This window comes from Cryptomeria japonica, chromosome 4 (assembly GCF_030272615.1).
Source record: "Cryptomeria japonica chromosome 4, Sugi_1.0, whole genome shotgun sequence".
In the NCBI taxonomy this organism is placed as follows: Eukaryota; Viridiplantae; Streptophyta; class Pinopsida; order Cupressales; family Cupressaceae; genus Cryptomeria; species Cryptomeria japonica.
The window spans coordinates 367,699,737-367,725,894 of NC_081408.1; the positions used below are offsets into that span (position 1 = coordinate 367,699,737).

Consider the following 26,158-nt stretch of genomic DNA (forward strand, 5'->3'; position numbering starts at 1 on the left):
TTTGAAGAATTTGAAGTGAAAGTTCTCATGCACTTATGGAAAATTAGAAGTCCCGATTGAAAATCTAACAGAAATTTGGAATTCCAAATGTAAATCTGCCCTTAATCTTGAGTAAACCTCTGAATTTTGATTAAATTCCTCAAATTGCTTTAGGAATCACTTTCAAATTTGTCTCCAAGTGTGGAAATTGGCTTTGAAATTCTCTTAGAAATTGTTTTGCACCTTCAATTTAATTTGAAATTTATCTTGAAGTTTGAATAAGATTCTTTCTTTGAGCTTCAACTTTCAACTTTGAGAAGCAATCTGTGAATTGAATGAATGCCAATGCTCATGTTTATAGAGAAGTTGAACTCTTGTTTTGCTTTGTTTTCTTCGTTTTAATGAACATCAAATCAAACCTTCCCATTTCCTCTTTTTGCTTTCCTCTAGAAACTTCTCTTGTTGCAAATTTACATCTTGTTTTTTTCACATTGAACACTTAACCAAAATTTTCAAACTCTTTCCTCTTCAACACTTAAGCGAACATTTTTTTTATTCTAACTTTTTGCTTTAATTCCTCAATACCTTTCTTTCAACTCTTAGGCAAATTTCTTTTCTCCATCCTCCTTGGGCAGACTTTGCTTGCCTTCAAGGAATTTTACTTTTGTCTAGAGCGGACTTTCTCCTTGGTCAAGGAATTCTCAAAGTTTACGAAGGCGGACCTTGTGTGAGAACAAGAAATTTCCTAACATTTTGTAGACAAGGATTCTATCATCTTCCTAGGACAGTCTTCATAGGCCACCTCCTTCTCCAACGCTACTCGGGCAGCCTCCCTGACTGCAGACTCCTGCTGTGTATGCCTCAATGTATAATAGGCATCCCGGTAGACCTGCTCGATCTCGCGGACAACTGCCATCACCCGACTCTCCACAACGAGCTGACGCAGCCTCCAAGCCTGGAGCATCTCCTCTGTCTCCACAGTCGGCCACCCCTGAGACTCAAAGCAGGTAGCAAAGGCTGTCGGGCAGCCCACCCGCATAAACTGTAAGACCTTCTCTAGCTCCACCACCACCTGCTGCCATGCTTGCATCTGGGCAGCGGCCACCACCCGCTTACCCCTCGTCACCATATCAGCCATGTCAGCTAGATAGGTCTCAACATCCTCCCCCGTCAGTGCCGAACGCTGTGAAGTCCCTGGTGGAACGGTCACTATTGTATCTTGCTGTGAAGGTACCGCCTCTGCCACCAAAGGTGCACCATCTCTTGGTGCCTGCCCAGCAGAGGCGACCTCCCCCGCCTCGTTCCCAACTGTGAGTCCATGTGCCTCCCCTGATGAGTCATCCAAGTCGACTACCTCTGCTCTAGTCTCTCGACACGGTGAGAATACAATAGCTCCCTCCGGCTGTGCCAGTGTCATCTGAAACCGCTGTGTGAGCTAGCTTTGCATAGCCTCGAGGTCAGCACGCATCTCCATGACCGGGGGGTGGTTCGCTGTCGTCGGCTTCTCCAACAAGGAAGCAGAAACAGTCACCACTGCGTCACTACCCACGACGTCCAACCGTACGTGAGGCTCGGTATCCACCACCTCCGTCAGCCCCTGCTCCTCAGCAACCACTGCCCGATGCGGTGACTCCTCCGTCCCTGACTCTGCCATGTCCTCGGTAAGTGCCACCGTGGTTGGGCCCAGTGATGCTCCCTGTTGCCCGTGCTGGAGGGGACCAAGTGTAACAGGCATATGGCTCTGCCCGAAGGCCGGAATACAGGTGCTGCCTACTCCAGATGATGGCACAGGCGTGCCCATCGGTAACAGGGGTGGGGCCAACAGGACTCGTACAGGCTCCTCCGTTGCTTGGCTGCTATCGTCCTCCTCATCTTCCGCCTCTGAATCCTCCGCGCTGCTGGAATCCCTCCCGCTGTCAGGCTCCCCTGAGGCCGAGGCCCTATCTACCGCCCGTTTCCGCTTCGCCGAAGAGTGCCCAATGTCCAAGTGCCTCCAATAATGTATTGGAGGCTCTCCTGCTGTCAACGGTCCCTACGGCTGTACCTCCAACTTGTCCTCCGGCACTGCTTCCTGCGTGGCCTCCAGGAATAACCCTATAGCATAATGAGGCATATAGAATGTGCGATGCTGGAGCGTCAAAAACTCATACATACGCTCTGCCAGTAACGTGGCCCAGTCATATACGATGCCATTCATCAGCCCATTCATCAGCATAATCTGAGGGAGGGCAATGTCCGACGCCCTACCCGACCCTGTCAATCTGCTCTTGATGACATCCATAATGCATCTCCAGTGGCCCTCCACAACAAAAGTCTTACGGATTCCGTGACCCTTCGTGGCTCTAGCCACGCTGTCCAACTCTGCTATCGTCAAGTTCCGGGAGACTAATTTAATCCACCGCTCCTCCTCCCGTGTCATCTTTTTGGCCTTCAAGTCTATTTTCTTGCCCTGGCTGCCCGGAATGCCGAATACCCTCGTGAAATCCCTTGCTATGAAGGATATAGTAACATCCCTCCGGAGGTATTCAAACGTGCTGGTGCATGTATGCCTGTCGAAGGTGTCCACCATGAAGCGTAGGGCACCCTCGTATTTCTGGATAGGGAACACGGGCATCCGAACAACCCACTCTACTTGTGCCTTACGGAGGTTTTGCTTTACCAAGTCATTGTCGGGGGTGTCCTGCCACCATTTCCGGCATTCCAATCCATTCAGGCCTTCAAAAGTAACATTCTGTGGCGTCATTGTGTTTTTCGCACTTATAGCAGCCTGTGGTGCCTTCTGTTTTTGCTTTTGTCGGGCACTGGCATCCATGGTGCCGCCTGCAACACGTACTCCTGAAGCTAAAATCCTGATATTGCTATCCCTATCCCTCTGGCTGCTACTGGAAGAAGCGTACAGCTGTTTCTTCCAACTTCTTTTCCCTGCTGAATCCATCAATCTCTGTATAACTGATTTCCTCGGGAAAAAAAAAAAATCGTACCCTCTTAGGCACCTCCGTAACGACCTCCTTTTTCGTGCGGCTGCTTGGTCTACCTGCGGCGGTCCTTTTTCCCTTACGTGGCTGTGTAGTTTACTTTTGGCATGGCTGTGTGGGATTGTGCGGGCTTGGTCTCTTTGTTTTTTTTTTTTTTTCCTTTTCGACTGTTGTGCATTGCTGTGCGTAAACCTTGCTGTGCGTGTTGCGTGGTCAGCTGTGGGTGTGTGTGGCGTCTTCCTCTTCCTTTATCCTTCGCGTCGCGTGGTGGCGTGGTGGTCGGGCTGTGCGGTGTGCGGCGTCTTCTTCTTCCGCGAGGGGTTTTATTGCCAAGGCGGGGAGGTGTTTTATTGTTTGCGCGAAGGGGTTTGTTCGGTGCGGTGTGCGGTGGGTTCATATTGCGGCGACCACCTTCGGTGGCTCCCACCGCCGGTGGCCCCACCGCACGGTGTGACCACCGCACGGTGGTGTCACCGTCGGTGGTTCCACCTTCAGTGGTCCCACCGTCGGTGGTTCCACCGCACGGTGGTGTCACCTTTGGTGGTCCCACCATACGGCAGCCACTTTCCTCTTTTTTTTTTTGTTTTTTTTGTTTTTATTAAATTCTTCAAATTTTATTTTATTTTTTTTCAATATTTTTTATTATTATTTTTTTTTCCAATTTTTAGCGGACTGACTGACTGGAGAGTCTTGGTTCCCTCCGTTCGTGATAGATCTTTAATTTCGACCCGTTGATTGCGTCTAGTATCTCCTTCCCGTCCAGCGTCCACAACTTTATCGCCTCGTTCGTATTGACCTCACGTATCCGGAAGGGCCCTAACCATCGGAATTTGAATTTCCCAGGTTTAATTTCGTTCTTCCCGTTGAATTTTAACACCAGCTGTCCGGGAATAAACTTCATTCGCCGCAGGTGCTTGTCATGCCACACCTTCCGTCTTTGCTGGGCTGCCTCTGTGGCCCATTGTGCCAGCATTCTTTTCTCGTCCAACTTTCCTAAGGCATACAATCTCTCCCTCAGACTCTCCATATCCCCGAGTCTGTTCTCTACTGCAATGCGAAGGCTTGGCACCATGAATTCCGTTGGCACCACCGCCTCCTGTCCGTACATGAGTTGGAACGGGGTCTGACCCATGGTCACTTTGTAAGTCGTTCTGTAGGCCCATAGTACTGAGGGTAACCTCTCCTCCCAATCTTCCTTTTCTACCCCGCAGGACTTGTAAATTACCGATACCAATATTTTATTTGTGGCCTCCGCCTGGCCATTGGCACGTGGGTAGTACGGGCTCGATAATGAGTGAAAAAAGTCTGATGTCAACCGCCATATGACATGGTTCGCGAAGTGGCCTCCCCGGTCACTGGTCAACTGAATAGGTATACCATATCGCGTAATGATTTGTTCATAAATAAATTTCGCTGTGCTTACTGCCGAATTATCCGGGAGAGCCCGTGCCTCCACCCACTTGGTCAAGTATTTTGTCGCAACTATAATGTACCGGCACCGTCGTGTGCGGCTGGCCTTAAGAGGACCCACAAAGTCGAGTCCCCATTGTTCAAAGAGTTCCTGTGCATGCGACGGGTTGAGGGGCATGAAGTCCCGCTTCAGAGGTTTGCCCTCTCGTTGGCAAGTGTCGCACCCCACGACCCACTCCCTGGCGTCGTGATGTACCGTTGGCCACCACAGTCCTGCGAGAAGCACCTTGCGGGCTGTAGTGTCTAGGCCCATATGTCCACGTGGGGGCCCTTCGTGTGCCTCCCTTAGTACACTCGAGACTTCTTCCTCCATGACACAACGCCTTAATATTTGGTCCGGCCCCATTTTGTAGAGTAACCCGTTGATGAGCGAAAAAGTCCTGCTCCTTAATACGAGCTTTCTTCGTTCCCCTGGAGGCATACCCTCCGGAAATCGGGACGTCGATAGGTACTCTCCAATCTTCCTGTACCACGAAGGGAGTACAGCTATTTGGAACAAGTGTGCATCCAGAAAATCATCATTTACTCCCTCTGGAGGTTCCCCCGACTTAATCCGGGACAGCTGGTCGGCTATGACATGGCTTCGCCCTGGTCTTACCACAATTAAAAATGTGAACTCCTGTAGTAGCAATAGCCAACGACTTATCCTCCCCTGGATAATGGGCTTGTTTACTAAATACATGAGTGCTTGGTGGTCTACGTAAAATGTGAATGGTGTGGCCAGGAGGTAATGATGAAATTTCTGTACGGCATAGACCATACTGAGTGCTTCACATTCTGTGGTACTGTAGTTCTTTTCTGCCTTCGAGAGCAACCTGCTGGCAAAATAAACGGGGTGGTCCAGCCCATAGTTGAAAATCTCAGACTCGCCTCGGACTCGGCAAACCAAAATTTTGGATTCGGACTCGGACTCGTGAAAGACTCGCGAAAGACTCGGCAAAAAAAAAAACCATAGTTTAACAAAAAACCCATAAAGAAATTAATGCATTTAGAGAACATAAGTGCCATAATTGAAACATTACACATGTCATATGATCTACAAACACGCAATATTTCAAATTTCATCATTCATAGCAGCATATTCAAGTTTCAACTTTCAACTCTAAAATGTATAATGGCAGCATAAGTATATAAATGTTCACAAAATTACATATAATGATATGTCCAAGTCCAACTCCAAATGTGAAAAACAACAATGTGAATGAACAAACCAAAGAGAAGACTACATCTTCCTCTTTGTATTTTTCCTAATATAGCTCAATTTTTCAGGCCTTGAGCTAGAAGTAGTAGCAGTGGGTGTTGTGGTATCTAAATGGTGAGATGATTTTTCTTCAAAGTCAAAGTCCTCATCATCATCCTCATCTTCGTCCTCATCTTCATCCTCCATTTCATCCAATCTTGCTCCTTCTGCATCTTGTGCTACTCCTCTCTCTATTTCTGCAATTTCTTCTTCGGTAAGGAGGACATCATCACCATCATTTTGTTCATTCATGGTCCAATCACCATATGTCAATTTCATCCAAGTCAATGGCCTCATGTGAAACACCCTCCACCTGTCTAACTCGAAGGCGAAGGTTGTACCGAACAAATACTAGATCATTGAGCTGCTTTTGTGACAATCTATTTCTCTTCTTTGTGTGAATGCTCTCAAAGACACTCCAATTTCGTTCACACCCAGAAGCACTGCATGGTTGAGACAAAACACGGATAGCTATCTTTTGAAGATTAGGCGTGCCGGCACCATAATTCTCCCACCATAAATCTACAAAAAACATTTAGAAATATTAGAATTGAGAAAAAAATGTAACAATCAAGTTTGTAGGTTTTTTCTTGCACTATTGAACTAAGTTACTAAATTTTTTACCTGGTTGTTGTTTTCCTCTCCTATCAATTGCTAGTTGTGATGAGAAGAGTCTCCCCTCTGCACTTTTGTAGATCTTGAACAATGAACATTTCCAAATTCAGAAATAGATACTAGATAGTCAAAGTGTCAAACTCAAATTCAATAATGAACATTTCCAAATTCATAAATAAAGATAGAGCAATTGCAAATGTCAAATCTCACCTCCAACTCATCAAGAACCTTGTCTCTCAACTCAGGATCAGGTGTCATCTTATCAATGCATGTAATAACACCTGCCATGACCTCCTCATCAGCCCTAAATGAATCAGAGAAGTAGAATTTCGGGTTCAAAAAGTAGGCGAAGGCATGTATCGGTTGGTGGAGTTGGTTTGTCCACCTACGATCAATGATGCGCCAAAGGATTTCACATTTTCTTGTATTTCCACGATAGTAATGTGAAATGGCCTCTTTGGCCCTATACATGGCCTCATAAATGAAACCCATTGGCATGCCCTCTCCATCCACCATACGAAGAACCCTTACCAAAGGTTCTGTCACCTAAAAAAATTAAAACAAATTTTAAATTAGTACAAAATCAACCCCTAAAAAATAAAATCAGCAAATAGACAAGATTGTATAAAGTTATAAACTTTACTTTTGTGTTTGTTACTTACCGCAGTCAACTCCTCTCCACTTTTATTGAACCCTTCATCAAAAACAATGCTCACAATCTTCTTTGCTTCAGGTCTTTTGGAGTATGCAGACCCCAACCAAGCATCTGACACAAACATCTGCTTAAGATGAGGAATGGCACTAAGAATGCTCTGCAAAGTGATGAAGTGGCTAGCAAATCGTGTCACTCCAGGTCGCACAAGGTCCTTGCCATTTGTGTGTTTTCTCATCAAAGCAAGCACCCAAGTATGGTTGTAGATGAATTTGGTGACACTTTTTGCATCTTCAACCACCTTCTTCACCCATCCAATCTTCCCAATGTCCTCTAGCACCAAGTCCAAGCAATGTGCAGCACAAGGACTCCATGTAATCGAAGGATGCCTCTCCATAAGCATTCTACCTATAGATACATATGTAGCTGCGTTGTCCGTGATAATTTGGACAACATTCTCAACTCCAACTTCCCAAACCACACCATCCAACAGATTACACAAAGTCTCTGCATTTTTTATTTCATTTGAGGCATCAACGGACTTTATGAATACCATTGCACCATTTGAAGCCACCAAGAAGTTGAGAAGAGTCCTATTCCGTCCATCTGTCCATCCATTAGATAAAATGCTGCATCCTTTTCTCTTCCAATACCTTTTCTGATCATCAACCACACCTTGTGTATTTTGCACAGCTTTCTCTAGCAATGGCCCACTGAAGTCATGACCTGTTGGGGCCTTAAACCCCTTACCCGCCACTGTATATGCATTAACAAAACTTTTCCAATACACATTGTTTGCTGCATTGAAAGATAGATTATTGTAAAACCAAAAGTTTGAAGCTGCTATCCGTGCTTGTTCATGCTTCTCTCTAGTCCATCTTGTACCTTCAAGTGAAGGTTGTGCACCTGGAACATTGCGTGGTACAAAAAAATTAGGGTCTGATCTAACAGGAGTGCCACTAGCCTCACCCTCATTGTCACCAAAAGATGAAAGTGACTGACGACCTCGACTGTGACCAATGGGACCCGAAGTGGACAATGTGGGATTCATTGCAGCTGCCATGGCTTCTCTTGTTTTTTGCTTTTCTTCCTTATGCATATCATTCTCAGCAAGAATGGCCTTCATCTCTCTAATAATTTCAGGAGTTGATTTGGGGCATGCCTCCACACCATATCCAGGGATTTGTGCAAGGTGGTATTTTAATCTATTGATTCCACCAGTCATCCATTTTGTGCATTCGGTGCAAGTGACCTCCCCCTTTTTGCTTCCTGCAATCCCATATTTCCAAGCTTTATCTCTTTGTCTTCCTGACCTTGGGGTTGCCCTTGGAGTTGAACTTGCCATTGCTGATTTAACATGAAAAAAAAAAAATTAGCAGGGTTTTATGGAAAATCAACAAAAAAAATGACAATGAATCATTTGGGAAAAATAGCATTCAAAAACAAGAAAAAAAAAAGAGGAAATAACTTAGAAAAGAAAATAGAAAAAAATTTGGCAGCATATCCCCTTGTTTTTCAAGATTTTTTTCAGTTTCAAAACAATGAAATGATTCAAATGAAAAAAAAAAAAAGAGAAAAAATCCTTACCTAGATCTCTCTGCTGATTTTTCCTTCTTCCCTCTACTCCTCCAAACCCTTCTAACCTGCTATGGCCAAAGAAAAACCAAAATGAAGTGAGAAACAAAAAAAAAACTCTTTTTTTACCCTTTACGGGCGTGTTTTTCTGGGCCCGCGAGTCCCTGCGAAAGACTCACGAGTCCGAGCGAAAGACTCGCGCGAGTCTTTGCGAAAGACTCGCGAGTCTTTCGCAAGGACTCGCGAGTCCTAGGCGAGTCGACTCGCGGCGCCAAAGGACTCGCGAGTCCGTGGCGAGTCAGCGATTTTTAAAACTATGGTCTAGTCCGTGTCCTCCTACTTGGGAGTCTTTCGCAAAGACTCGCGAGTCTTAGGCGAGTCGACTCGCGGCGCCAAAGGACTCGCGAGTCCGTGGCGAGTCAGCGATTTTTAAAACTATGGTCTAGTCCGTGTCCTCCTACTTGGGCTAATGTAGCCCCGATGGCATAGTTTGAGGCATCCACGTGAACGTGGAATTCCTTATCCCAATTCGGGTATGCCAGTATGGGCGCTCCCATCAACCTTGTCTTCAGCTCTTCGAAGGCCTTGCTCTGTGGCTCTGCCCAAATGTATGGTTCCCCTTTCCTTGTCAACTTATCCAACGGGTGGGACACCTCAGCGAAGTTCTTGATGAACCTCCTGTAGTACCCCACATGACCAAGGAAGGACTTTACCCCCGTGACGTCCGTAGGAGGTTCCATTTCTACTATTACCCGAATCTTGTCCGGGTCCGTTTTCAATCCTTCTTTACACACAATGTGTCCCAACAATCTTCCCTGTGGTACCATGAATCTACATTTCTTCGGGTTGAGGGCCAACCGTGCCCTCCGACATCTCTCTAGGCACTCCCCGAGAGTTTTTAAGTGGATGTCCTGTCCGCTGTAAATAGACCAATCATCCAGGAACGCTTTGAAGTTCCCCATCGACATCTTGTCGAAGATGTGCAAGATGATGCGCTGAAAGGTGGCAGGTGCATTGCATAGACCGAAGGGCATTCGGTTGTATGCGTACACACCGTCCTCCACCACGAAGGTTGTTTTCAGCTTATCTTCCTCCGCGATGGATATCTGGTTGTAACCCGAGAACCCATCCATGAAGGAATAGATTTCATGTCCAGCTACTTCCTCCAAGATGCTGTCGGTGAAGGGTATGGGAAACGGGTCTTTAATAGTGACAGCGTTCAGGCACCGGAAGTCTACACAGATCCGGATCTGATTGGCCTCTTTCTTGAGGGAAATTACAATGGGAGACACCCATTCGCTGGTCTGCACTCTGAAGATTATGCCCGCTTCCAACATCCGCTCAATTTCGTCGTTCACGCGTATAGCATAATTTTTGTTCATTCGGTAAGGCCGCTTCCTCATTGGCTAGGCTCCCGGTACCAATGTTATTCGGTGCACACATAACTCTGGGGGCATGCCCTTCAAGTCCTTGTATGTCCATGCAAAGACATCCTTGTATTCAAGGAAAATTTTGAAGGCTGCGGCCTTCAACATTGGATTCCAGTCATCTCTGACAAGGATGATCTTGGGGTCACTTGTCTCCCTGAGATTTGTTTCCTTTAAATTGGCTTCCTGATACTTAATGGACTCCCCCTTCAGGAATTGGTGTGCCGGCGTCTCATTTACTGCTGCCTCCCCTTCCTTGTACTCGCCATATTTTGCGGGAAATATATCTGGTTCTTCTTCGATGCTCAATACGTTGCACGAGGGTGTAAATAGTTCATAATCTCCCATTTGCCAATGGAAGAGGCCATTCAAGGAGTCCCCGTCGTCCCCTGAGCATGCCTCTAGTTCTAACACCCCTTCATCACTAGGCGCCATGCGGCATCCATCTCCACCCTCCACTAACTGGTCTCCCTCAGATTCCGAGTCAGAGGAGGAGGCTAACTCCTCACTCACCATCTGCGTACAGAGATCGATCACGTACTTCCTCCCGACGTTTTCCAAGGAAAGGGTGTTCCGCTTCCAGTTATGGTTCGCTTTTGCTGCAATGAGCCATCCCCGCCCAAGAATGGCGTCATATCCTTTCTGCTTCAGGGGGATTACCACAAAATCCAGTACGAATGGCTGCGTGCCGACCATCACCTGCTGGCTCATGAGGGTACCAAGGGGTTTAATCCCGTGTTGGTCTGCCCCTAGTAGGTTGAACGTAGGGGGCCACAACGTAGGCTTTCCCAATTTTTTCCATGTCGCTTCTAGGAGTACATTTACCCCTGACCCTCCATCCACAATAGTGTCTGTTAAGGTAGTCCCCAGTATACCCATTTCTACCACCGCCGGGTGGCGTCCGCTGTTGACTACCAACAACATGGGGTTGACCGCGGGGCTCGTGACCTCCCTAAACACGGGGTTAGTTGTGGGGCTCCCGACCTCCCTCGTTTTTACTTGTGGGGGTACAGAGTTTAAAATAGCTGTTTTTAGCTGTGGCAAGGTCTCCAGGAGGTCTTGAATTCTCACGGGTACCTCTACATGTAATATTTGCCGTAAGATTTCCTCTTCTCCCTTCGTCCGTGGTGGACTTGCTGTCTGGTGACTGTTCTGTCCTTGTGCGGCCATTTCCTTTGTGATCTCGTCTCTGGCCTCCCGCACTCTCTCGGTCTCCGTGTGGGGATTTGGGTAGGCAATCTTTTTAGCCTGTGCCCTTGTGATTGCCAACACTTCTGCCTTCGTAGGTTCTATGTTTAGAAGGTTTATACTAGGCTTCGGGCAATTTGCGTCCTCATGGTTGCCTGGCCCGCACCATCGGCAGAGGTGCTGAGGGTTGGCTTCCTTTGTGCAATCGCGGGCGAAGTGTCCCCACTGATTGCAGGCCCTACATTGAATCATTGGCCGGCCCTTGGCATCATACTGGATCTGGTTTCTGTTGTTGTTATTGTTATTATTTCTTCCACCGCCGCGTCTAATATCCCGGTATCCTCCAGATGATGCCGTTGTGTTAGTCTGCTGGCCCGTACCTGCTGGTGCGGATGTTGTGGCCTGCTCCGTGAACAGCACCTGGTTCGTGCTTCGGGTTTTCATGTTGTATGGGCACTCCTTGGTGGAGTGTCCCATCACTTGGCAAATCTCACAGAATGCCTTCTTCAGGCAAGTACCCTTTGTGTGCCCCTCCTCTTTGCACTCAGTGCACCATATATCCCCTTCGGTCCGACTAGTGCTTTTCATTGTTTTGAATTCCTTTCTCATTCGCTCCATGTCTTTCTGGAGCGCTTGCACTCGTTTGGCAGCCTCACTGTCGCTGCTTCTTTCTTGTGACGAGTCATCCTCTTCGGACGAGCTCTCCTTCTTCTTCTTTTTCTTCGATGTCTTGGTCTCACTCTCAAGATCCATCGCTCTATTATATGCGTTTTCGTACGATGTAGGTGGAACAATTTTCATCTTCTTTCGGAGGGAATGCATTAATCCCTCCACGAACCATCGCTTTTTCAACCCATCTGCTGGTTGACTCTCCATCTTTCCTAGTAGTTCCTTCAGTCGCCGACCATAAGCTCGGACTGTCTCGTTCTTGTTCTGCTTCGTTCCATAGATCTTTGCGACTATTTCGTTGTCATCCCTTAGGAGACGGAACTCTATCCCAAACTCCTTCTTCAGGTCGGGCCATGTGCCGACTTTAGCTTTGTCCATATCTGAGTACCAGTCTATGGCCACTCCCCTCAAGGTTGCTGGGAATTGTGTTACCCCTTCATCTTGATCGGTAACACCGTTTGCCGACCATATGGTTTTGCACGTTCGACAATGTCGAACGGGATCCTCCTTCCCGTCGCCATTAAACTTCGGTAGTTTCTGTTTACCTGCCATTGATGGGGGTCGTCTCCCATGTGGTGGCTGTCGCTGAGCCCCTGCGCCGCTTCCTCCAACGCCCGTGGCGTGCCCTGCGTGGGCGACTAGGGGTACCATGTTCTGCTTGTCATGCGTCGTACCTACAGCCGTACGGTTGCCCTCCCCTTCGCTGTCACCCGTGCCCACTCTTGGTTCCCATTGGTGATCTTCACTCCGTGGTGTAAGGGATAAGTTTCTAAACTGATCCCGCGTCTCCTCGACTAGGTTTCGTCGTATCCTTGTTTCTTCCAGAAGCTCTTCGTGGCTCCGCGTCCTACGATGTTCTGGCGACACGTAGAAATTTCCGTCGGCTTCTGCTCCCTCCATGACACCTCCTTGGTTCCCCTCGGGCCACCCTTCGGTAGGTCGTCCTTCGGCCAGTTGCCTCAGCCTCCGTCTACGTTCTACTTGCTGCTCCAGAATCAAGGCCCTCTGCGCGGCCTCCCACTTGTTCGTTTCTGGTTTTTTATTCCTATCTTTATTCAATAGGTTTGGCATTAATTGTCACACATTTCCATAACTCTCAATTCATAAATGAAAACATGTCTTTATTAATTCATTTGCTCAAGTACAACTCGTGTCAATGACACTTTTATTTGAAAATAAGAAGTTCACGGTTCAATTCCCTCCTGGCCTGGCGCCATCTCTTTCCGTTTCCCCTCGGCTGTTTTCTTCGTAGCGTCGCAGGATTTGTTGTCGTCGCTCTTCCTGGGCAATCTCCTCCAGGTGGGCCTGCTGTGCCAGCAATGCTTGTGCAAGCAGCCGGGGGAGGTGGTTCATTAACCGGTTTACTGCCGGACTAACCTCCAGCGCTGTCCACACGACACTTGGTGGGATTTCTGCCTCCGCCGCTTCTCGTCGAACATAGGTCTGAATGGCTACCTGGAGCAAAATTGAAAATTCTCGCGTTGCCGTGTCTTCTCCTGTGTAAAGTTCTGTCCGCGCGTCGTCGGCCTCTGGGTTTACTTCACCAACGAGTAGGCCCATTGTGTCTATGCGCCATCCGTGTCTTCCGTTCCTGAGTACGTCTAGGCAGTGGCGCCAAATGTTTGCCCTCTCGGGTGAATAACTTAAGACATAAAGAACATAATGCAGACTAATGCCGCAAATATCAGACAAAGTGTATCAGATGTTCTATTCCTAATAAGTGTATTTTACAAGTTACATTCCGAAGTATAAAAGGGTACCGAGGGGGTGCGAGCGCCAACCGTCGCACTGCAACTTCCACCCCTCAGTTGCCAACTAACCAAAACGATTACACATAATTAACTAATGTTATTCCCGTGTACAATAATGTCGCCAACATCATCTTCCTAGGACAGTCTTCACATGCCACCAAGGAATTTTCACTAGGGCTAGGTGGACTTTCATGATGACACAAGGCATTCCTTCCATCCTAGGGGCGGACTTGGCACTTGCCCAAGGAATTTTTTCTAACCATCACACTTGATTTCAACTTTCTGCTTTAATCCACCAACACTTAGCCAACAATCTCCCTATGGCGAACTTTGTCTTGACTTTGAACTCTCTACCAATCTATCCACAGCTAAATTTTCGAATCCTTTTTCAAGGTATCAAAACTTAACCAATTTTCTTATCCTCTCTTTGGGCGGACTTGCTACTAGGATATGAGAAATCCTCAAGTTGGAAGGCGAACTTCATGCTTGGATAGGAAAAATCCTTTCTAGGGAGGGCAAACTTGATGCTAACCTGAGGAATTTCCTCAATACCTAGGCGGACTACACCACCAAACAAGAAATCTTGTTCTATCGTGCTAGGTGGACTTGTTCTTTGATCAAGGAATTTCCCAAAGAATGGAGCGGACTTCGTGATGCAATAAGGAATTTCTCCTTGATCTCCAAGGCAAACTTCATGATGGACAAGAAATTCCTCCTTGGAAGGGGCGGACTTCATGTCTAGATAAGGAATTTTCCATGGTTGGAGAGGAAACTTTACTCCGAACCAAGAAAAATTCTTCCTTACTAGGGTGGACTTCATACTTGGACAAGAAATTCTTCCATGGATAGGCAATCTTGGTCATTGAACAAGGAATTTCCTGCCCCAAGCTTCAAACTTAGTCACTTTTCTTGTGATCTTCAATTAGCTTTCTAGAAATTATCCTTTGGATTCGAAGATGGTTCCATACTTGGTTTGTTCTAGATGAACTCTCTTGGCTCGACATTTTCCATACTTGATGACCACCTGTGACCCCAAACAAAGCAAAAAAGTAAATATTCTATTTTTAGAAAAAAACAAAATATAAAAGAAGGTTCTCGGATTGGCTCCAAAATGGCAGAAACAAAACTTTCTAAATTTAGAAAAAGAAGAAAAAAGAAAATTTCCTAAAACTAGGAAGTTGTCAAAATTGATCTCAGAAAATTGCGATTTTACTCCTTCGACCCATCTGAGCACATCTGTAGCATCAAAACACTCTTTTGACCATTCCTTCTCCTTATTGATTTTGATGATTCGTCCAAATTTCGAAAAACTTGACTCATTTGCAGAGGTGATAAATTGGAGACAAAACCCTAAGACGCCGAAACACTACCCTAAAAAGAAAAAAAAAGGGGGTGGACATTTGCAATGGGGCGATGTGTGAAAATGTCACAACATGACCCAAAGTGGATTTGGAGGATGGAAGGAAAGCAATAATAGTTTTATGGTATGATGGAGGAGGGGCAATGACAACGAATGGCTTGGAGGAGCAATGAGAAGAACTTATTGTGGTTTTGGAAGAAGTTATCTTGGGTTTCACAAGGGTTGTACCAATATTTTTGGATAAAGTGCCTTGAACTATGTAACCATGAACTTGTGCTCGTATGTAGAAGAAAAAACTTATGTAGAGGAAGTTGCTCATGATAGAAATTAAGAGTATAACTCAATAACCATATATCAATTTTATACTTACCCACTTCAAATGAATAACATCCAAATAGTGTACCAGAAATTGAGCTGGATAGTAACAATACTAGCACAAATAGTGATGAAGTCCTTGATGCATAGATGCAAGATGAGCAAGAACTAACTTCTTGGAAAGGATATGGATTTTGAAGAGCATTTATGATACAAAGCTAGAATAGAAACTCTTCGCCAATCACCACAAAAAGAAGGATGACACTGCAATAGCCTAAAACTCATATAAGATTGCGAGATAGTCACTCCCTTGCAAATTCTAAGCCATTAGAGCACATATACCCATCATACCTTAATAATCAGGCAATGGGAAAGCAAGGGGTACATACAAGGAATATGCCTAATATCAAAGTATCGAAATTGAAAAAAGAGAAAATACATAATAAGGTTTGCCAACCCTCATACTACCGATCACACACAATTTACTTCTGAAAGAAATGGCTACTACCAATTAGATTTGAGTCTGAACACCCATTTGCTCAACCTAACCTTAAGGACATAAAACAAGGAATTGGGAAAGAATGTTTTGACAACACCCTAGGATAACGCATGTTGAAATAAATTATTGTATCATAGTCCAAGAAAAAGTAACTTGCCTGAATAAAGCCATAGAAAAATTAATGGGCAAAAAACTACTAGAAGATGAGAAAACAGCTACAACATTTAATAAATTCCTATCTCCATGTCTATAAATATAGAGGGTCATTGTCACAATAGTCCACTTTGCTCTCACACTTGTTCTCTATTCTTGCACTCTGCTATACTTCAATCCCAAACCCTCATATCTCCTTGCTTCTGCACAACAATGGAAGCTCCCATTCTTGTTGATATTTCTCATAAACCATGGCCTAAATATAAAAGGCTCCCCTACAAAGCCATGGAGATAGACCTAGTATGAGTATTCTCTAAAGTCCCTGTTGATGTCATTTACAACAAAGACATTCAAAAATGCATACATGCACCATTAATCTAGATAGACCACTCTTGAGGATCTAATGGATTGCCTTCCAGACAAATTGGCTACTGCACTCAAACTTAGGAGGGAGCAAGGAGCAAAAGAAGAAAAGTTGAAATAGATAGCCATTAGGGAGGTAGTTCCCACCAGTACTCCTACTCAAAAACAAAAGATTATTTAAATTATGATCAAGGATTTGCAGTCAAAACATCGACTCAATTTGATGCTTGAAAAGCCAAAGGTAACGAAGCACATTTAAATGGAGATTAAGGAAGCTATCTCTAAGGCCTACCAAGAGATCTATGAGGAAGAAGCAAAATATGCAAATGCTACTTCTTTTGAGTTAGAGCCTACAAATCATAGGGTACCTTCTCTGTAAACATTAGACACTCCTTCGGCCACTACCTCACCCATGCAATCCATCAAGGACTTTTTGGCCCAACAAAAACAAATCCAACTAGTCACATCACAACAACTTCTCCAACCCCCACTAGAGGGATCATAGGCTGATATAAGTAGTATCTTTGTCCTTCTAAAATTCCAATTGGGGGACATCTTACATCACAAAATAGGAAAGGAAATTTTGAAGCAGTATGTAGATAGCTTGGAGTGACTAGAAGATTTGGTTATAGATATCAAGGAAAAATTCCCTCAGTTAGGAGGGGATTCTTCTCAACCATTTGCATGTTAAGTTTTTTTTTGGATCAGAATAGATAGACAATAATTCAAACACAATTGCACAAAAGGTACTTTGGGAAAACCTTCCTCTTGAAGGTGAAAAAACCAACAACAAAGTATATTTCTATTATTTCAAATATGACAAGTATCTTTACAAAGAATTGCTTCACACTTTGAAGCTATATGATGAGATGGATTCACTGTAGACTACTGGATGCATTTCGAACTATTGTATGATGATCTATCTAGATCGATCTGCCTTCTATATCAATTATTTGCATTGAAGATGAGAGCACATTGCTGAAGAATAGAGTCGATCTGATGAGGAAGAACACAAACTGCTGAAGGATAATAATTCGATCTACTTGTGTTTGGATGATTCGATCCAATCTATACATATACCCGAACGTGTGTGCTTTCAACCAACACGACTTCTCCAAGAGTCGGCCATAATCTTAATCAACACGTCTCTTTAATTAAAGATCGGTTATATTATAATTAACACGTCTCATGGGTGGTGGGTTTGTATGTTATTTAAATTACAAAGAAAGTCAGCACATTATGAGTTAATTACATTATTAATATAAGCCAATTGTATTTGCTGATGCTCACTTATCATTTTAATTGTCTCTATTATTAAATCGGCATATGTAATTGTATAAGGCTGATAGGGCAATTAGACAATTAAGTTATCTATGTCGGCCCAACAGGAGTTCGACCATAGCTATTAACATTAACACTCCCTCTTAGCTAGGGAGGAATCCTTCTCGATATCCGAGTCACATAGTGACATCCACCATGGCTACTCCTAGAGGGTGGGTCCATCATGGCTACTCCCATGAATAGAAATGCAAATGAACACAAGTGCTCATCATGGAATCACTCAACGTGATGTCGTCATCTCATCATGACGTTCACCATGGCTACTCCCAAAGGGTGAATAAACACAAGTATTAAGTCATGGAGTCTCTCACATGACATCCACCATGGCTACTCCCAGAGGGTGGATCCACCATGGCTACTCCCAGAGTGTGGAACAAGGGCTTTCACCTCAAACTTCTCTCTCACAGAGGAGAATGCATCAACAAGGGTTTGTACCTCAAACTTCTCTCTCACAGAGAAGAATTCGTTAACAAGGGCTTGCACCTCAAACTTTTCTCATAGAGAAGAATGCATTATTTCACATCTCAAGTAATTACTGATGCTGATACTCCCTCTCAACAAGTGCTTCATTCTCCACAACTCCAAGCTTGTCTAGAAAATGCACAAACTTCACTTTGGCAAGGGGTTTGGTGAGAATGTCAGCCATCTGTTCCTCAGTACAATTGTATCTCAACTGAACAACATTCCTCTGTACCATATCTTTGATGTAGTGGTACTGGATCTCAACATGTTTTGTTTTGTCATGGAAAATTGGATTAACCGATAGTTTCACACAGCTTTGGTTATCACAATGAATAATAGTAGGCTCCAATGATTGTCCAAACAATCTTGCAAGGAGCTTCTGAAGCCACACTGCTTCACGAGTTGCCACACATGCTGCAATGTATTTTGCCTCTGTGGTGCTCAGTGCCACTGAAGACTGCTTCTTGCTACACCAGGAAACCATAGCAGATCCCAAACTGAAGCAACAACCAGAGGTGCTCTTTCGATTAGTAACACTCCTTGCCCAATCAGAATCAGAATAGCCTTCTAGATTCATGTCCACACTGGAAGAATATTTCAAGCCAATCCAACTGTGCCACGCAAGTATCTCAAGATATGCTTCACTGTAACTAGATGTATCTGCCTTGGTTAACACATGAACTGACTAAGTGCACTCACTGCATAGCAAATATCCGGTCTAGTGTTAACTAGGTACATCAAAGATCCAAATAATTGTCTATACATAGTAGGATCCACAAGATCAGAACTAGCTGCAGATTCCCTCAATTTCTTCAAGTTAGTTTCTATCGGTGTAGACATAGACTTGCAATCTTACATTCCAAATCTCGTCAAGATGTCAATGGTGTATTTTCCTTGACTTAGGATAATCTCATTAGGCCTCTGCCATACTTCCAAACCTAGAAAGAAATGCATGAGTTCTAGGTCCTTCATCTCAAATTCTGAAGTCAACTCCTTCTTTCATCTAAGGATGTAATTTACCCAACTGTACGGTACCCAAAGTTCCACCACATGTTACGTACCACTGTGATGTACCGACGTGTTGTCCTCATTTTTGGATTCTCAAAAATATGACAACCCCTACAAATTTTTGCCTAAAAAGTGTCATTTTTGTCTCCAAGGCACATTTTATGAGGTACAAAACTCACATTTGATAGTGTCAAATCATTGGGGGGTGTCTTTGCCATCATTGTCTAAGTTTTGGTGAGTTTTGGTCTTCCTTTTCCTAGCTTTCTGTGCAATTTCGGGTTTCAGAACAATCACTACAAATTGAAGATTTTACTCTATGGCACGCTTCCTGAGGTGTACATTCGCCCCATCCTTGGGCTGGATCGATCGTTGATCCATCCTCAAGCTACGTTTCAAATTTTGTCGCGTTTCGAGTCCGTTTGCTATATTTTTGCTTCAATGTAGGGGAATTTTTCGATGATTACGAGTAACTGGTAATTTGTTTTTCAAACCCCCCTTGAAGCTTTTTAGGCTTGTAGGGGAATTTTTCTCCAACTGCAAGTTTTTATAAAACTTGTAATAGGGGTTTTAAAACCCCCATTACCAGTAGCTTGACTTTAAGTGTTTAAAAACTTGTAAATGGGATTTTAAAACCCCTTTACATGTCTTTATAACTTAAAGTTGTTTTTATAATGTTAAAATAAAACTTGTAAATGGGATTTTAAAACCCCTTTACATGTTTTAAGTGAAATCACTTGTAAAGGGAATTCTATTTCCCTATTACAAGTAATTTCACTTGTAATTTCTTTTCTAAAACCCTATTTTGCCTAACATGCTGAAAAAGTGAAATTTTAAACTTGTTATATCCTCCAAAAAACCCGATTTTCATTGTTTCATGCATTTTAAACTTGCTATGTGTTCCAAAAACCCAATTTGCAAGGAAAAACATTTTTTTTGAGGATTTTTAGCAAATTTTTGTGGAGAATTTGTTGGAGGAGGAAGGTGGTTAGGATTCCTTCCTATTTCCATGCATTTTTAGACACCTTTCATGCCACATGGAGGTTAAGTTTGCTGTTTTTTTTGGTTTATAACAGCAGCCACGTTTTTTAAAAAAACCACATTTTTTTGCCATTTGGAATGCCACGAATCAGCAATGTTATGAATCGTTTTGGCTTGGTATGCTAAGGCGTTGAGGTTAGAAAGAGTCTTGGCCATTTTCCATGCCATTTCTCATGCATTTGCTGCCATGTTTTTCAGTTTTGGGCATTTTTTCAAAAACGTGGCTAGGGTTTTGGAATGTGGTTAATTTCTTTTTAAGAGTTTTTCTTTCTTCTTCCAAAGATTAATCATCTTGTTGAAGAAGCATTTTCAGATTGGAGCAAGGTAAGATTTCTTTTCTTCTTGTTTCATTTTTCTCGTTTTCAAATATGTTGGTTCTTCCCCCAAAAAATGGGTTTATGAGAGGAAATTCCCCATTTTACAAAGAAATTTGTAAAGTAAAGTTGTTCTTCCCCTTTGGAATTTCTCCTTCTTTACTTGTATTTGGGTTTTAAAAACCCGATTGCAAGTAAGAGGAAAATTAGTGTTCTTTCCTTTTTGGACAAAGACTTAACCTTCTTTAGTCCAAAAATCAAGCTTCAATGATTAAAAAATCAAGTTCTTCCCAACTTCGGGTTTTGAAATCCGGATTGCAAGTTGAAAGTTCTTCCCATTTTTGCATTGGCAAAGTTCCAATTGATCTTCTTGAAATTCATTTTTACCTATCCGCTTCCAATTCTCTCATCCGTACATGCCATTTCATCCACTCATTTCACACCTTCATTCATTTTCCCCATTTAAAGTCTACCTACAGTCAGCCATCCAAAACCCGAAATTGGTCCAAGATGCACTCAAAAAACACTTGAAAATGAGTTTTAAAGGTCCAATTACAAGTGCAAACTTGTAGTTACCCATTACACATATGAAGTTGCATGTTTGTTCCCACATTTGCAAGTTAATGCTCTTGTTTTTCCCACACATGTAATGCAGCTTCCAAAACCCGAAATTCACTTGTGAGCCCATTTTTGCATCAATTTATCCCTTCCCTTGTCAGTCCGGTTTGCACACACGATCTACCAAATCAATGGATTAAGGCATGGGCATTATTTTGCAAGAAGATTTCAAGAATGAAGGATGATACAAGAAGAGATACAACAACAATTCATGGTTGAGAGCATAGAATGCTTTCAAGACAAAGATGGTCATGACGTGAGAAGAGGAAGGCAGCCCTTTCCCTCTTGAAAAGCTAGTACTACCCCAAGCAAGAAGATAAGGATGCAAGTTCCCGTTCCGGTTCAAGATGTCTTTACCAATCCGGAATACTTCAATTTCTAGCATCCTGAAGCGACATGAAGATAATCACAGACAAAGGATGATGTAGTTAGAGTCGTGTCTTTAGACACATGGAATAGTTTTAGTTATGCATTTGTAATTTTGTTTTGACGAGTTACATGTAAAAGTATCTTTTGTAAAAAGCAAGTTACACATTACTTGCACTTTTGTAATTACATGTAAGGCAACTACAAGTTGTGTTCGATTAGGACTGTAGTTGGAATAAGTCTTAGTTAGTTAATGAAGTCTTAGTTAGTTATTGAATAAGTCTTGGTGGTTGAGAGAATCTCTCAAGTTAGTTAGGATCCTCCCACCTTTTTCTCAAGGCTCCTCTTCTATAAATACTTGAGGGGTCTAATGTAATTTTTATCTTTTGGGAAAGCAAGCAAAAAGTCTGCCAAATTTACAGCAAGAAGTCTTTGAGCTTATGTATGTGAATTGAAGGTTTTGAAGAATAATTAAGAAGGATTACTCAAGTTTTGAGTCTTTGAGCTACATGTTTGAGTTTGAATCTTTTTATTTCTTCCATGCAAAGTGTTTCTAAAGGAGCTTAGTCTAATTTGATTTGAAGTCTTTGAGCTGCAAGTAGAGAAGATTAATTAAAATAGGAAAATCTCTAGAAGGAGCAGCAAGTCTTTGAGCTTGCGTCTATTCTTGAGGAAAAATTATTGTTTGATAAGAAATAGCAGCAAGTCTTTGAGCTTGCATTAGTTCTTGTCTTTGTGTTGAAAGAATAGATTATTCCAGTCTTTGAGCTGTTGTCTTTTATTCGTTGTAAAATTTAGTATAGCAAAGGGTAGATAGGACTTCCAATAGTCAAGTCTTTGAGCTTGATATTGTTGTCCCATCCCGAAGGAAGTGACGGGAGTCTTTGGGCTTTCAGGAAACTTCCTTTCCTTTCTCTCATTTTCATTTGAAGTTGTTACCATTATTATACATTTTCTTGCTATCACTTTTCTAAGGAGAGAAAAGGATATAGGCTTCCTTGAAGAAAGAAGGAAGATTGTTGTCCCATCCTGTTTTTATTTCAGTTTTAGATAGATAGGGGGAGCCTTCCCTTAATTAGGAGAGTTTCATACTCACACATTGTGGTTGAAGCCACAATTTTGTTTGCTTTCATGAGTGTACAAAATTTTCAACCAACATGACGCTCTCTTACGCCACAGTACTCGAGGGAAGTACCCAAGGGCAAAGTACTCGAGGGAAGTATACCCGAGGGCAATTACAAAGGGAAGTATACCCGAGGGCAAAGTAGTTGAGGGAAGTACTCGAGGGAAAAGTACCCAAGGGCAATTATCGAGGGAAGTACCCGAGGGCAAATACCCGAGGGAAGCACTCGAGGGCAAAGTACCTTCGACACCTTCAACCCTTAATCAACAACACTCGACACCCTTCGGCTCTGGACGCAAGTTCCACTCGTATGGAAAAGTAGGCGCCACTTCCAAACACTCCGTACGGTATTGTTACTTCCACTAAAGGATCTTGTGTAGGGGAAAAAGAGAAACCGGATGACTAGGACCTAATCCCACTTTAGCCAACACATTGGGAATACAAAAGAGCCTAGGGAGATAGCTCACTTTGGCTACTTCTTGTGAGAAAGAGAGAGCCAAGGATTATCTCTTAGGGTTTCTATTCCTCTTGTTGTATGTGATGAGAGAAATAGGGTTTGATTGATCAACTAGACTAGGAGATAAACAATGAAGCACATATGAACTGAAATTGCACAAACTTGTAGATCTGGAATTGAGATACTGAAATAAGACAAGAGGGAGGAATATGAATGTGTACCTGATGCTGAAAACTGAGCCAAATTGACCAGGACCAAAGTGCCACGCCATTGTCCCTGAGAACTTGATAGAAAGCTGCAACTGGGAGGATGCAATTCTGAGACCCTGAGCCTGCACCCTGTCAAAGATCACTGATTCTAAAGAGGACCATCGTGCCACGCCACTGTCATCTGTAGGACTAGGGCGCCACGCCCTTGTCCCTGACAGATTAGGGCAATTCTGAGGGTTCTAGGTTGTACTTGCGCCTTTTGCCGATCTGAAACTCTTTCCGGGTACCTGTTTCTGCACTTGCAATTGAAAAGAAAGGGTTTGGGTGGCTATATAGGGTTTTGCCTTTGTCAAACCCCTGTGTTGGTGATTTCCACCTCCACAAATAGCCGATAATTTACTGAAAATGTATTAGCAGGAATCTTGTGTGTGTGCAAGACCCTAATGAAAGTAAACAATTTAGAGCAACCCTAAAGAATAAACCCTAAAATGCTTGTAATTGACAAAGTAAATGCTCTAAATCAATGATGCACTTTGATCTAAAGCATGAATGTAAATATGTAAATTGATGGAATGAAGCTCATGCAAAGACATGAAAATAACATGAAACCATACCCAACCCCTAAGGGAGGGGTACAAGCCAATCGTCAGTCGGTGATCTCCTATTATTCTTCAATGTCTTCAAGGCTCCTAATTGATGATGAATGCTTGATGAAATGTTGTAGAATGTTGTTGAAGACTCCACATAGGTTTCTCTTTCACTACATAGAAGGCTCCTTGTACTCTTAGATCCGATTCAATTAGATTCTTCATTCTTAGTTGCCTTCAAATGAAGAAAGAGAGCTCTTATGTATGAAACCCTAGATCTTAATTTCATCTTTAGGCCGACCTAGGATTTGAATTTTCTGCCAATTTCTTAGGGTTAAGCATTATAATATCATAGGATTATGCTCCCGAAATTTCGGGAAAAAAGCCGAGGACCATGTGCACTTTCAACATGGTTCGACCAACTTTTTACCAAATTTTCAAGGCAGTTAGATATGATGATATTAGAGCGAATCTCAAAGTTACAGCTGATTTCGAGATGTTTTGATATGCGAAATCGGGCCTTAAAGGTCGAAATAGGACATAATTAGGGTTTATGATTAATTGATTTATTGGAGGAATAAAATAAAAAGGGGCACACTTAGGGTAAAGGGCCCAATTTTATGATGTATGAAGTGATGAAATATGACTTTAGATTTAATTAAATTCTTAAAGGGAAATTACAATGCAAGCTGCAAACACACTAAGATGGGTGCTAAACTAAGTGTGAAATTGTACCACCCTAGCAAGGGTGTACAATTTATGACGCTGCATATCCAATCGTAGATAAGATTATTGCAGGTACGGGAATGAATTATCAACATAGAGTATACACCAACAACATTGAATGGCCAAGAACTAGATATCTATAATTATATTTCTACACAGTAGAGATAGATCCAACAATGAAATACAAAGTGAAATATCAGAAATGATATCTCCAACAACAGACTAGGGTGGCTGCTAACCACCGAAACTGCGATTACAGAATAGGGAGGATCTTGCACCTCTGAAACTGCAACAATGCCAAACTCCAACTGGAATTCGCAGATACAAAGAAAATATAAAATTCACCATGCCTACAACTATGCCAAACTCGGCCTTATAAAGAGCTCCGGGAAGTTTCCCGAAGGGCTACAAGTAGGCCGACAATAGTTTATTATTTTATTAATTTGGGCCCCTTTATTACGGGTCTATTACTGCCCTTATTTTGTTAAGTTCAAGATTGTTATAGACTGCATGGCATTGGCAACATTGTTTCTGAGTCATCCAAGTGACTCTTTGACTTGTTAGGAGTTGGTTTTTTGAGGTTCAGGGCTATCTAGGCCTGTTGGAAACAAGCTTCATCTCTTCAGCAACATACTTCCTCAGTTTCTGACCTGCAACATGTGATTGTACCATCTTTGTTAAAGGTATTTCTTTTGTTGAGGCCATGCATATCTTCGCTATATGTTATTCCATCAAATGAATGTCTATTTGTCTTGATTTTTGTCAACAGCGAGTTGAATGAATGGGATGATCATAACTGATTTGTAGCAGCAGTAGCTTTCGTAATTGTAAATCTTTTCAATGCTCATGCTGGTCAAATTTGCATGCTTAGTTGTCCAAGCTTGAAATTTTGTTGCTAGATCATTGGGAAAAATTTCATAAAGATTATATATAGAGGGGTGTTCTTACATTATGCACCTTGTGCCTTTCTGGAATGATGTCAAGCTACTGTAATATCTCGGTGCAAGGAATGGTGAAACCATCTACTACTATGACAGTGAATCCTTCAACGTCCCTGGTTTCCAAATCCCTTTTGACTATCAGTCCCTCATCTATAAAGTTGTGGGTTGCTCTACTATCAGTCACCATTGTAATTTTCTACCCACACAAAACTCTAGTAACTTTGAAAGAATGATGCTAGGGAGCACTGAAAGTGTGGCAAGGCTGCTTGCTGAAGTTTCTTCCTCATCTGTTCTTTTAGAATTTGACTCCTTGTCAAAAATTTCCTTCTAAAATAATTTATTTTTGCTGGTCTAAGTCTAATGTTTTTCTAGTAAAAATTTTTCTTGGGTATTGAGTATTTTAAGGTTATAGCTCTCTAAATAGCTTCCTCCAAAGATGGCAGATTGAAATCATTTACCCAACTTTTGAGAGGTTTGATCAAGTGTTCCATACAAAGAATTGTAAGTTTCCTCTCATAAACATCTAGAACCACTCTTGCTAATATTTGGAACTCTGCCATTTTTTATCTGAACTGAGACTTCTTGAAATGGATCGCTAGATCTATTTTGTCAAACTTGTCAACTAACCTCCAGCTAAAATCATCATATGTGCTAATCAAGCTATGCCCTTGGGTCACCAATCCGTGGTACCACCACATATCACCACTTGTGTGCTATACCTTTCAAATGAAGGCTAA

At 43.0% G+C, this 26,158-nt stretch overlaps 2 protein-coding genes across 2 annotated transcripts in view; one reads left to right on the plus strand and one right to left on the minus strand.

The window, feature by feature from the left end:
- LOC131047136 (uncharacterized) overlaps positions 1 to 26,158 on the plus strand; it is a 335,367-nt gene that overhangs the window by 142,753 nt on the left and 166,456 nt on the right. The gene's annotated exons all lie outside the window — the stretch shown is intronic.
- LOC131875470 (uncharacterized) lies at positions 5,948 to 6,866 on the minus strand. Its single transcript, XM_059219829.1, has 2 exons — positions 6,490 to 6,866; positions 5,948 to 6,361 (listed from the first exon to the last, which is right to left on the minus strand). Exons 1-2 carry the CDS (start codon positions 6,793 to 6,795, stop codon positions 6,260 to 6,262), a joined length of 408 nt encoding a protein of 135 aa, XP_059075812.1. The 5' UTR covers positions 6,796 to 6,866; the 3' UTR covers positions 5,948 to 6,259.

Bases quoted from the DNA above. Each gene is read 5' to 3' on its own strand.
- LOC131875470 (XM_059219829.1), bottom strand. From the start codon at position 6,795: ATGGTGGATGGAGAGGGCATGCCAATGGGTTTCATTTATGAGGCCATG. The intron at 6,362-6,489 runs GTGAGATTTGAC...TCATTGTTCAAG, and splicing joins AGGTTCTTGATGAGTTGGAG to ATCTACAAAAGTGCAGAGGG.